At 33.4% G+C, this 12,773-nt stretch overlaps 1 protein-coding gene across 2 annotated transcripts; it reads left to right on the top strand.

Annotated features, from left to right (window-relative positions):
• Positions 1-4,700: 4,700 nt before the first annotated feature.
• On the top strand, positions 4,701-8,781 carry LOC102627473 (probable disease resistance protein At5g63020). 2 transcript variants are annotated; one of them, XM_006464449.4, is made up of 3 exons: positions 4,701-7,703; positions 8,033-8,120; positions 8,468-8,781. In XM_006464449.4, exons 1-2 carry the CDS (start codon positions 5,029-5,031, stop codon positions 8,073-8,075), a joined length of 2,718 nt encoding a protein of 905 aa, XP_006464512.1. In that variant the 5' UTR covers positions 4,701-5,028; the 3' UTR covers positions 8,076-8,120; positions 8,468-8,781. The 2 variants fall into 2 exon arrangements, with proteins under 2 accessions (XP_006464512.1, XP_006464511.1); XM_006464448.4 differs by having other exon boundaries at positions 4,702-7,703; positions 8,033-8,091; positions 8,468-8,780.
• The last annotated feature ends 3,992 nt before the right edge of the window (positions 8,782-12,773 follow it).

Below are 12,773 nucleotides of genomic sequence, written 5' to 3'. Positions count from 1 at the left end.
ATATATATATATATATATAGTAGTTTTCTGATAAGGGATTTTAAAGTGCGGGAAAGTCCGGGAAAGCTTTAAAACCACACGGCTTTGAAGGCTTACAGTTTTAAACCTTTAAAACCATGCGGTTTAAAAGGTTTCCCGTATTTTCCCACACTTTAAAATTCCTGACTGGAACATTTCTCATATATATATATATATATATATATATATAGATAGATAGATAGAGAGAGAGAGAGAGAGAGAGAGAGAGAGAGTCTGTGTGTGTGATAGTTATTCTCTAATGACGACATTCTTATTTTGTTAAAGTAAGAATTTCAATAAAATATTAAAAAAAACACATAGTTAAGTACATTAAAAAATTTATTTTTTATTTTTATCTGGTAGTGTATTGAAATCTATATTATTTTTATACTTTTGCTATATCTTTACTTTAATGTCTTCTCTGAAAAATTAATAATGATAATAATAATACTACAAGCTGATGCCCGGGAAATATTTCAGCAACTATCTGGAATAATAATTCATGACCAGCATGTTAAAATTATTGAACCCATAGAAATTCCTTAAACGAAACAAGTGCCCTCGATCTCTTAATCAATTGAAAGAAGTGCTTTGTGGCAGCATACACAACCGTGACAAAAAGGACTAATTTGGATTATCCCTGGTGAATTTGACTATCTTAAAATTATTTACTTTACCTTTTAAAATCTCAATTTAACCTCAAATTTTTTTAAGAAAAAAATTTATTAACCCACCCTTAATTTTCCTTTATCTTTTGAAAAAAAGGGATAATTTGAGATTTTAAAAAATAAGAAAAGTGATCTAAAGACAATCAATTCATAAAAAAAAAAATCTGAAATTTATCCCGACAAAAATAACATTTTGCGATGAAAGATAGACAAAAAAAAATTTGATCTTTTTTTCTTTAATTTTCAACAGAAAAAATTATTTAATCTTAATATTTTCATTTCCTTTTGTCTTTTATAATCGTGGTCATTTATAAATTTAATGTTGTGATGCTTTCTTTCTCTTTTCAAAATTAGATCACATATATAGATTTAATTATTAGGTTAGATGAGCTCATCTTATTAATCTATGATGAAACATAGTTTAAAGTTTATTATTATTATTATTATTTTAATGAATATTAGTTGAAAGAATCTTTGATTCACGATTAGTATCACATTATCTGCATATAAATCCACTAGGAAAAAAAAAAAAAAAGCACACCATGCTTCCATATGTATGTCTACGTGTAATTAATAAACAAACTAAAATTTTCCAAGCGAATCTCGTGAAGTTTTGTCTTGATATATGCAAAAGCCAACAAGTCCCATTTAAATTAACATAACGTGTGGTTATGTCAATCGTATTTTCAACTGGGATTAGTTAAAGGGTATAAAATACAGTGCTTAATTAGTTGAAATTAACCATCAAAAGCCCTATTTGACAACTTTTAATTAATCAGCTTGCTTATCAAGATATTATTTTTTCCCCCATGGTTAACATCAATAATAGATGATTAATTTAGCTTCAATTGTTGGAGAAAACATGCACGCTGAGACGAGCAATAAAAATGAGTAAAAAGGTTAGCAAGAATCAAATTGTGTTTCGTGCACATTGCTTTCATTTTTTCCAAGAAACTTGTGCAGTTAGACTCTTACCATTTAATAGAATAGTGAGTGTTATGGTGGGACTCACTATTTTAAAAATGTAAAAATATAGTAATTTTAATTTTTAAAAAATAAAAATATTTATTTAGTTCCTATAACAAGTATATAATGTTCATCACAACCAAGCATACTGTTGATTCAGCTTAGTCTAGAACACCAAATTGTCATTGACTTGGCACAAGACCCTAAAATCAACTCTGCTAATTAGTAAGTGTATATATACTTACATTGATGATCCATAATGGTATTGGTAGCGACATTCTAGTGATTAGGCTTGGCAAAAAAGCCTGTGCCAGCTTGACTCTCGGACTAGCTTAGGCTCGTGGGCTTAGATCCGACCCTCTTTTTTTTTTTTAAATTAAATTTATAAATTAAAATAGAAAATAAAATCTAAATAATAATAATAATAAAAAACTTAAATCTTTAATTCATAAATCAATGATGATAAAAAAAACTTAAAATTATAATACTAGACCCCCTCTTAAACCTTAAACCTTAATTAATTAAGATGCTTAAATTAGAGAATTCCTCTTAAATCTTAATTAATTAAGGTTTTTAAATTAGAGAATTAAGTATTAAAAAATTACATTTGTGGTAAAAAATTAAATTTTTGAGTTTTATTTAATTTATTTCTTTATTTATTATTTTATTTTAAAATACTTATTTTCTTTAATCCATGATTGAATTTACAATCATTTAAAAAAATAATTAAAAAAATATGAAAAAGCCTAGGCCATACCCTAGCCCGGTCCAAACCGCAATTAACCATCCATACTATTGATAATATTGTTCATTAATAAATATTACCATAAATAAAAAAGTAATGGTATAACCACAAATTTTTGTATAAACTTATCTTGTATAAACTGATGTGGTGTTAATTCATTAGTTGAATTAAATATCTCTTGACCCACATGATTTATTTCTATTATTTTATATTTTCATTCAACCAATGAATTAATGCTACTTTAGTTTGTACAAGATAAGTTTGTACAATAATTTGTGACTGTATCATCACTCTAAATAAAAAAGTCAGTCAACACCTTACACTGAACTATCTAATAAGTATAAGGTATTAGGATTAGATTTTTTTTTAACAAAAAAAGAATAATATCAGAAAAAAGGTCATCGCAATGATGTAGCCAACAAGCTACCATAATCGACAACTTCTGAAGGACAAAACAAATTAATATTATACAAAATTAGGACAAAAAAATAAAGAAAATGACGTTAGATTGTTCGTTTTATTTTCTTACATTTCTTGCCTGTCTGTAACTAATAAAAAAAATAATGTCAACAAGAAATTATTTCTTTCCATGTTAAAGATAAGGATCTTTATTTTGTTTGCATTTACATTTTCAACTGTGAATAGTTAGAGAATAATAAATTAAATATTAAGCCATCAAGTGGCCAATTTGTCTTTAAATTAATCCGTTTGCTTATCAAGAAATTATATGTGTTCTTTTTTTTTTTTGTCAATCGTTAACACCAACAACGAAAGATTAATTTAGCTTGAATTAGGTGATGTTTGGTTGAGAGGAAAGGAGATGAGTTCATATTCTTTCATGATTCTTTTGTTTGGTTGGTCCTAGTTGATTGGAAATCAATTTCTAAAGGAAATTAAAATCAATGAAATTGAGGAATTTTAATTCTGCTCCATAATTTTAAAAGAAAAGTTTCAATGTTGTTCTTCAATAAGTTAAAGTGACATAATAAATAGTTTAAAAGAAATAATATATATCTATTATTTAATTAATTAGAAATTATTAGTAGATCATCACTGACCACCGCCATACAGACATCGGAAAGCTGCCAGACCACCGTTGTCGACATGATTTCTTCATCAATTTTTATACCAACTGAATTTCTAAGAGCCGATCTACAATTTTAGGGTAATGAAAATGGCACTAGATGTCTTTTTTTTGGGCTCAAACCTCATTGTAAATATCTGAGAAACTTTTAACTCTTCTATTTCCAACACAATTGTAAATTTTTTGGATATTTTTATTTCTCAAATGAGTAGAACGTTAGTTTCTGATCATTTTAGTGTAATCTTGGAGATGAAAAACTCTATTCCAAACAATGATTAGCTATTTGGCAATGAGATTTTAAAATTTAAATTATTTTCTAAATAAATAATTTTTAAATACAATTTCAATTTATTTTATTTATTAGTTGTTTAATTTGTTTTAGTATTATATTTATAACTAATGTTGAAAGTTTAGTATGTAAGGCAAATGGTAAACTAGTTCAAAAAAGAAATTTGTAATGTTCTTTCCCTTTAAAGTTCTATGTTAAACTAAACAATCAATTTCAATTTTACTTTCTTCTCATCTCCTTTTTTGTCCCCTACTCTCCACAATACTCCTCTCCTCTCTTTCCATTTCTTTAAACCAAACACCACGGTATTGGAGAAAACATGAGTGCCAAGACAAATGAGCAATAAAAGTAAAAAGGAAGGAACGAGGGAGGGGATCTGGAATGGAACCATAAATATTTGTATAGCGAAAACACCCCAGAACCCACGTGACTTATTTTAACAAATACCTTTATACTACATCCGATTGTACAGAATAAATCATATGCAATAATATATGATTTATCACTGCTATAACTGTACAAGAGAAAGCAAAATCATTTTTGGGAGTAAATAAATAAAATACGAAAAATATTACATCATGTGATAACCATAGACTAGACATGGTAAAAGAACCTTCAAGAAATAATATTTTTGTGTGATTCATATTTAAAATGATCTTTTAGAGTTAAGTTGTGACGGAGCGAGGTTGCGAAAGTGGGATTAATAAGGTAAATAAACATTAGTTATCTTTTTAGTGTTGGTCCAAGTTAATGTGATTAGATTACACTCTAATCGAACCGTGATTAGATTTCGTTCGAATCTAAATAATTCTACAAGAGAGATTTTAATAGACAATTTCAAAGAAAATTATAAAAGAGAAATTTTTATTAATTGGAAACTATGAAAATAATAAAAAGACCTCTTTATCTATTGTAGGGTAAACTATTCCCCAAGAAATAAAAAAAATCAAAACACTGACTATAACTAAAAAAAACAAAAAAAAAATATCAGGAATACCTAAATAACAAAATTCTAAAATTTTAAAAGTTGTGCTCAGATTATAATAATGAGAAGGATCCTTAGTGGTGAAATTGATCAATTATGGTGTTTATTCGTGTATGTATATAACCAACCTTTTTCGTTCTCTTCCACCTCAGAAACTAATCACCCCTTAGTCATTTCTCAATATTCTTCGTTCCCAATTGACTTAAGCAAGATTTTAACTGGACGCCTTTTTCCAATATTTCTCAGTTTCTGTCTTCGTAGCCTTCCAAAATCATGATTTTGGGCGACATCTGGACCATTCTGAGGGATTGCTTCCTGTGCTCTTTCTATGTTTACGGTTACATCCGTGATCTCGAAGAAAAAGTAAATACTTTGAGCGGGAAAAAAGGTGAACTCCAAGGCGTCTATGGTGGAGTCAATGGAAGGGTCCAGGAAGCAAGACAAGATGGTTACGTGCCTAGACCGACAGTGTTACACTGGTTGGGATATGTACAAGATGATGACAGAAACCAGAGAGTGAATTCCCTTTTGCAGAGAGGTGTAGATGAGAAAGCAAAGCTATGCTTGCGAGGTCATTGTTCCTGGAATTGTTACTCGGCATACAGTGTTAGTTCAAAAGTAGTTAGGATGACCGACGTTTTGCCGGGATTAATAGAAACCGGGAATGGATTCCAAGATGTTGCCGATCCGCCGCCTCCGCCTGTTGTGGAGATGTTACCAGAGGAAATCACTGTGGGCATGGAATCTAGACTGAATGAAGTTTGGGGATACGTTCAAGACGATAGTGTGAGAATCATCTGCTTGTATGGGATAAGAGGGGTGGGGAAGACTACCCTGTTAAGAAACCTCAACCACAAGTTCAGCAATGCCGGGCGTAACTTTGATCGGGTGATTTTGGTTGAGTCGCACACAGATGTAATAAATATTGAGACAATTCAGTTAGTTTTAAAATACAGACTAGCGATACCGAATGAAGTGTGGGATAACAAAAATCAGCAAGGTAGGGCAGCAGAAATATTCCAGAGGTTAAGCCAGAGAAGGTTCGCTTTGTTGCTGGATGACTTACGAGGACCAATAAATTTAGCTGAAGCGGGTGTTCCTGTTCAAAATGGATCGAAAATAGTATATACAACCATAATGGAGGACGCGTGCAACGCGATGGGTGATCAAATGAAATTTAAAGTCGATTGTTTGCTTCCAGATGATGCATGGAATTTGTTCCGACTCATGGTGAAGGACGATGTACTCAACTCCCATCCTGATATTCTAGAACTTGCTGAAACTGTGGCCGACCTGTGTGGAGGGTTGCCGCTTGCTCTTATCACTATTGGAGGAGCCATGGCGAATAGAAGAAACCGTGATGCGTGGGAAAATGCAGTTGTGGAATTGAGAAATTATCCGGCCGAATTTCCAGGTATGGGGGACCTTATCCTTCCTCGTTTGAAGTTCAGCTACGATCACCTGCGCAGTGAAACCCACAAAACTTGTTTTTTATTTTGTTCGCTATTCCTAAAGAACCAACTTATTAGGAAAGATGAACTTGTTGATCTTTGGATTGGAGAGGGACTTTTACGTGGTTCTCATAATATTGCTGTTGCTCGAATGCAAGGCAAATGTATAATTGATAGTCTGATAGGTGTTTGTCTATTGGAAGAGGTTCAAACTTACTTTGGAAATTATGTTAAGATGCATGATCTGCTTCGGGATTTGGCTTTGTGGATAGCTTCCCAAGATGAGGGCAACAAGATTTTGGCTTCAAAGCCTGAAAATGATGAGTTGATTATAGAACAACAAAGTGTTACCTGGAATGAGGCTGTACGAGTATCGTTGTGGAGTTTTTTAGTTACATCCCTCGCACCGAGACCATTCTCATTATGGAGATTTTTTAAAAAATCCCTCACCACAGCGCCGCCCTCTTGTCCCCGTCTCTTAACTCTGCTCGTAAGGTATGCTAGTATGAAGGAACTCCCAGAATGGTTCTTTCAATCGATGCCTGCCTTGAGAGTTCTTGAGTGGTCACGGAATGGGAACTTGACAAAGTTGCCTATGCAGAAGGGTGAACTGATTAACCTGCGGTATCTTAATCTGTCAGATACAGTTATATCAGAGTTGCCAATTGAGATTAAGGGATGCTGTAAACTGATAATCCTACTGCTAGATGGTACTAAGAAACTGAAGGCAATTCCGAAAGGACTGTTATCAGAGCTTTCAGCTTTACAGGTTTTCAGCAGGGTACCAACTGTTCACTATAAATCATACAAAGACAAGTCATCCGTCTTTGGTGTTAGTGTCTCGTCACTGCTTGAGTTGGAGAGCTTGAAACACATTCAAGATGTAAGTGTCGTCTTATCAACTCTTGAGTCTAGGAAGAAATTCCAATCATCCTCTAAGTTACAGAGTTGTATCAGAAGACTGATCATCAAGACCCCAGAATCATCTTCAACATCATCTATCACAACAATGCTGCACGATGGCGATTTTCAGAACCTTCAAGATCTATTTATCAGCAATTGTTCCGTGCAATATTTGACATGCCTTGTCAAAATTCCTCTCCTTCGATTCTTATTTGCAACTAACTGTCCCTTACTAGAAGAAATAATTGCTAATCATCAAGCTGAGGAGCCCATAATTGGATTCACTCATCTTAAGCAACTGAATTTGAATGGTCTTCCAGAACTGAGGAGTATATGCGGCAGCGCCATGGCCTTTCCTTCCCTCGAAAGTATATATGTAAGTCAGTGCCAAAATCTCAAAAAACTCCCTTTGAACTCTCAGAGTGGGAAAAGAAATACAGTTTTGATAGGAGGAGAAGAATGGTGGAACCAACTGGCGTGGGATGATGATGCCACTAAGGATGTTTTCAGTTCAAAATTCATCCGATTCTCAGATTTTCCTAACAGCAACGAACTGGAGCCATGTTACACATATGAAGCGTCAGTAATGAAAAGGTACTCCATAATGTTATAAACTTGTTACAGTGTGTTAGAAAAATAAATGATGGAGAGCCTAAAGCTGATGCAATGGTGATAAAGCGCATGCGGGATTACAGTGTTGATTCAAAACTTGTGCCGGATTGTAGTATTGAGTCATTTTTATTTCCATTGTGTTAGATCTTTTTATTCAAATGTCAGTTCAATGAGCACCGGTGGAGTCATAACATATATAAAATATATGGTATTATTAATTAATTAGTTCGTTCAATGTATAACAGATGAATGTTGAATTCATCGAATGCTTTTATTGTGTTAGATCTAATGCTGCTTCACAACTTTTGTAGTGCCTTAATGGAAGATCTCCCCAATGCCTGCAGCATCATGTGATTGACGAGATGTTCAGGTGAAATTTATCTTTCTTTCTTGTTATCGGTACGTTGCAATTGCATAACCTCTTTTTAATTTAATTTTCTACGAATTCTGAGACTTTGATTCGCCGTTTTTTGGCTTGAATTTAAAAAAAAAAAAAAACTGTATGTCTTCATAACTGTATCCGATGATGCTAAAAAACTTAAACCTAACAGAATGCTAATATAAGTAACGGTAAAGCTGATCTGCTTTACTCTGTTAATCTGTTTTACAGTTGATCTTGTCAGCGTTTTGTCTGATATTTTTGTTTAAATACCATTACTCATTTATTATTTCTGTACTCACATAATCGATTATTATTGCATTGCAAAACCTGTTTGATTAATAGCCTTTTTAAATCTCTGAAACAGAAGAGAACCACAGGAGTGCTTGCAACTGTGTGGACTCGTAATGTTTATTTATTAGATGCATCGGCTTTCAGTGTCTTGTGCGAGAAGCTTGCTCATCCGTGTAATCTGATTATGTGTGAAAAACTCATGTATTTAAAATGCTCACTGGTTGTTGCTTTTATTGGTGTGGTACTTCCATGCTCATTAGAGGCTGGAACTGTTCTATCGGGTGTGTTTGGAAAATATAATGTTACACTGTATTTTATAACTGTTCACGTTAATTTATTGTTTAATATGTTTGTAATTGGAAATTTTAGAAGCACCAAACTTGAGTATTACACAAACTTGAGTTCCACTCAGGTCTCTGTAATGCACCAATTTTTGGCTCAAACGAAGTATTAAATATATTTATTTCTATTTTAATTTTCATTATAATAAATAAAATTATAAATTATATTATAATATTATTTTATGCAATAATACTATTATTATACTTATAATCAATGTAAAAGAATAATTTAATGATAAATTTAAATAATATTAATATAAAATGAATATAGTACAATGTAATATTAAATAAAGTCAATATTATTATAATACAATATTAACATAATATACCTGCATTAAATAATATAATTAATACATTGTGTTTAATGCATCCTCATTGTTTAAATTTGGACTCACAAAAGACCCTTAATTAACATTTAATAATACACAACATTATTATAATAATAAAAAAAGAGTGAACCTAAATGCAACCGTCTTGTGTTAACAGTGTTGAGGGAGTGGGATCGAATTTTGTAATTGCAGGAACTGTCAAAGTTTTTGGCTGCAACTTCTAGAAGCTACATCTAGAAGCATTGATGCAGCAAATGTTGAAGGGACCGCCAAGGAAGAATGAAGAAGATGTTGCAGAAGTTGATCTTGACAAATGATGGTTGAAACGCCAAAATGGAAGAAAGAAAAATGTTGGAACACGGCTTTGAAGAAGCCACGAGAAGAATAAAGAAAATATTAAAATAATAGCCAATTTTGGCTATATAAAGAAAGCTCCCCATTTTTGGTTTTTTGCATCTAATCCTCGGCTTCTTTTCTTCATTCAGAGAGTATTTCTTTGGGGTGTATTTGGGGCTTAGGTGAGAGAAAATTATTTCTGAGAGTGTGGTTGTAATAATTTTCCACATAGTGAATATTTTTTCTCTGGTTGTCTTTTTGACAACGGCCGTGGTTTTTCTCCGGATTTGGAGTTTTCCACGTAAATCTTGTGTTGTGTGATTGGTGTATTCTCCATTAAATTTTTTCTGTTAATTTGTTGCTTGACAAATTGCTTAGAGTGATCTTGGGAGGAAGCTCAATTTCCTAACAGTGGTATCAGAGCCATTGATTTAAGTTTTGGTGTTGGGGCACTGTTCACGTATACGGTACTGTTCACGTATACAGTACTATTCACGTGAAGCAGTGGGAGCCAATCCAAACAGTCTGTGGTGAAGAGTAAAAGCTTATCTGCAAAGCAAATATGTCAGGATTGAAATTTTCAAGTCCGGTGAAATTTGAAATAGAAAAATTCGATGGGAGAATTAACTTTGGCTTGTGGCAAGTTCAAGTCAAAGATGTGTTAATTCAATCTGGGTTACACAAGGCATTGAAGGGGAAGCCATCCCCTGCTTCCAGTAGTGGCTCTGGAAAAACTAGTATAAGTGATGAAGATTGGGAAGAATTAGATGATAGAGCTGCAAGTGCCATACGACTGTGTCTAGCAAAGAATGTTCTTGCAAATGTAGGAAAAATTCCTACAGCGAAAGAACTTTGGGAGAAGCTAGAAAAGTTGTATCAGACAAAGAGCATCTCAAATCGATTGTACCTGAAGGAGCGATTTCACACACTGCGAATGGCTGAAGGTACAAAAATTTCCGATCACCTCAGTGTTCTCAATGGTATTGTGTCAGAACTAGAAGCCATTGGAGTTAAAATTGAAGATGAGGACAAGGCGCTTAGGTTACTATGGTCACTTCCAACTTCCTACAAACACTTGTTACCTACTTTGATGTATGGGAAGGAGACAGTAGATCTTGAAGAAGTTACTAGTACTTTACTCTCAGAAGAAAGGAGACTGGGTGGTGAAAGTACTAAAACTATAGATGTCTCGGCTTTGGCAGTTGTAGGGAATTGGCAGAAAGATAAATCTAAGAAGAAAGGAGTCTGCTGGGGGTGTGGACAATCGGGGCACTTAAAAAGAGATTGTCATAGTAGAAATGGAGCAGGATCGGCAAGTGGCTCCAGATCAGATACTGATAGTATTGCTAGTGGTAAGTCTCTCATCATCGTGGGAGACGATGATCCCTTGTAAAATGGATGATGATGACATCCTCATGGTATACCGCTAGTACCATGAAAGGGGATATGTTACTACTAGCGGGTCCACAAGATTTACACACAAGGCATGGTTGGCATTGATGCAGGGTGTGTGGTGGAATTTATGTCGATGGCTGACAAACTTCCAGGAAGGCCAACATGGAAGTTGCACCATAAATTTCAGCAGGATATTTCGACATGTGCCGACGTAAAATTCTTAGAATTGGTAATTAATTCTAAGTGGTATACTCTTTTATGGTGGGGTATGATAATTCTCTATGGTGAGGAAAATAATAAACTTGGTGTGAAGATTGATTGGTTCTCAATCAAATCTCCAAGTGGGAGAATGTCAAAGTTTTTGGCTGCAACTTCTAGAAGCTACATCTAGAAGCGTTGATGCAGCAAATGTTGAAGGGACCGCCAAGGAAGAATGAAGAAGATGTTGCAGAAGTTGATCTTGACAAATGATGGTTGAAACGCCAAAATGGAAGAAAGAAAAATGTTGGAACACGGCTTTGAAGAAGCCACGAGAAGAATAAAGAAAATATTAAAATAATAGCCAATTTTGGCTATATAAAGAAAGCTCCCCATTTTTGGTTTTTTGCATCTAATCCTCGGCTTCTTTTCTTCATTCAGAGAGTATTTCTTTGGGGTGTATTTGGGGCTTAGGTGAGAGAAAATTATTTCTGAGAGTGTGGTTGTAATAATTTTCCACATAGTGAATATTTTTTCTCTGGTTGTCTTTTTGACAACGGCCGTGGTTTTTCTCCGGATTTGGAGTTTTCCACGTAAATCTTGTGTTGTGTGATTGGTGTATTCTCCATTAAATTTTTTCTGTTAATTTGTTGCTTGACAAATTGCTTAGAGTGATCTTGGGAGGAAGCTCAATTTCCTAACAGGAACTTCTACTGTCCTTCCAAAATTGGTGGGTAAATAATCTTACTTGAATTGTTGGTAAGCACGATGTCTCTCCAAATATAAATAGAAGCAAATATGTTAGAAGTATAGAAATAAAACTTTAGATCATCTCTTATATAATAAAAATGATTTGGGTTAGTTGCGAAGGCATTGATTATAAAAAAATAAACATTAGTATTGAAAGTTATGTGTGTGTATACATACATACATACATACATACATACATACATACATACACTCACCCATATATATATGAAAACCAGCCAACGGAGCCCTAGTCCTGTCTGTCCGAAGTCCAAACACCTAGCTCATAGACTCACACAATAATACGATTGTCCCTATTCATTAGTGGGGCTGTGATCAGATTATGAGTGGTGCTTTTATCAAAAAAGGGAGGCTATTGCTTGTTTTGGTCCATGAAAGTGGCTTACCGGCCTTCTTTCAAACTCTTGCTTGTTTTACTGAAACTAGTGGGTGCAAAAAAATAAAAAATAAATAAATGAATAAATAAAATAAAAATGAAAATAAAAATCAGAAGGAAACGGGAGAAACAATTATATGTAACATAGATCTTTCACAATCTTATCAATAAGTGAGCAACAACACACGGGACATCAGCAACAACTTTGCAATAAATCAATTTGGCGCATGTGACAGTAATTTACTTGATTGATGATGATGGAAACGCCATTAATAATTTCAATATTCTCTTAATCTTCGCTAATTGATTGATGTTACATTCGATTTTATGTGTGAGTTGCAGTGACTGAATGTCTCAACCTCTTTCAATTTATTACGGAAGGACAATTGTTGTTTGAATTCAATTGTCTTGTGGAAAAATGGGGCTCTTGAATGTATCAAGCTAACAAAAGAACAAAAAAAGGTGAGAATTTATGTTGATACGCTACGATATCAAGTCTTTAATATTTACAATAATATGAGATACCTCAAGATTAATTGATTTTGATTGTTGGTTGATTTCCAATCATTTGTTTTCAATAGTCCTAGAGTTTGACTCCAAATTGGTGAACAAAGTATTAACAATACAAATTGAGTT

Source organism: Citrus sinensis, chromosome 7 (assembly GCF_022201045.2).
Source record: "Citrus sinensis cultivar Valencia sweet orange chromosome 7, DVS_A1.0, whole genome shotgun sequence".
NCBI classification, from domain to species: domain Eukaryota; kingdom Viridiplantae; phylum Streptophyta; class Magnoliopsida; order Sapindales; family Rutaceae; genus Citrus; species Citrus sinensis.
Note: the sequence above shows the minus strand (reverse complement) of the source record. Positions and strands in the feature narration are given on the sequence as shown.

Bases quoted from the DNA above. Each gene is read 5' to 3' on its own strand.
- LOC102627473 (XM_006464449.4), top strand. From the start codon at position 5,029: ATGATTTTGGGCGACATCTGGACCATTCTGAGGGATTGCTTCCTGTGC. The intron at 7,704-8,032 runs GTACTCCATAAT...CAACTTTTGTAG, and splicing joins GAAGCGTCAGTAATGAAAAG to TGCCTTAATGGAAGATCTCC.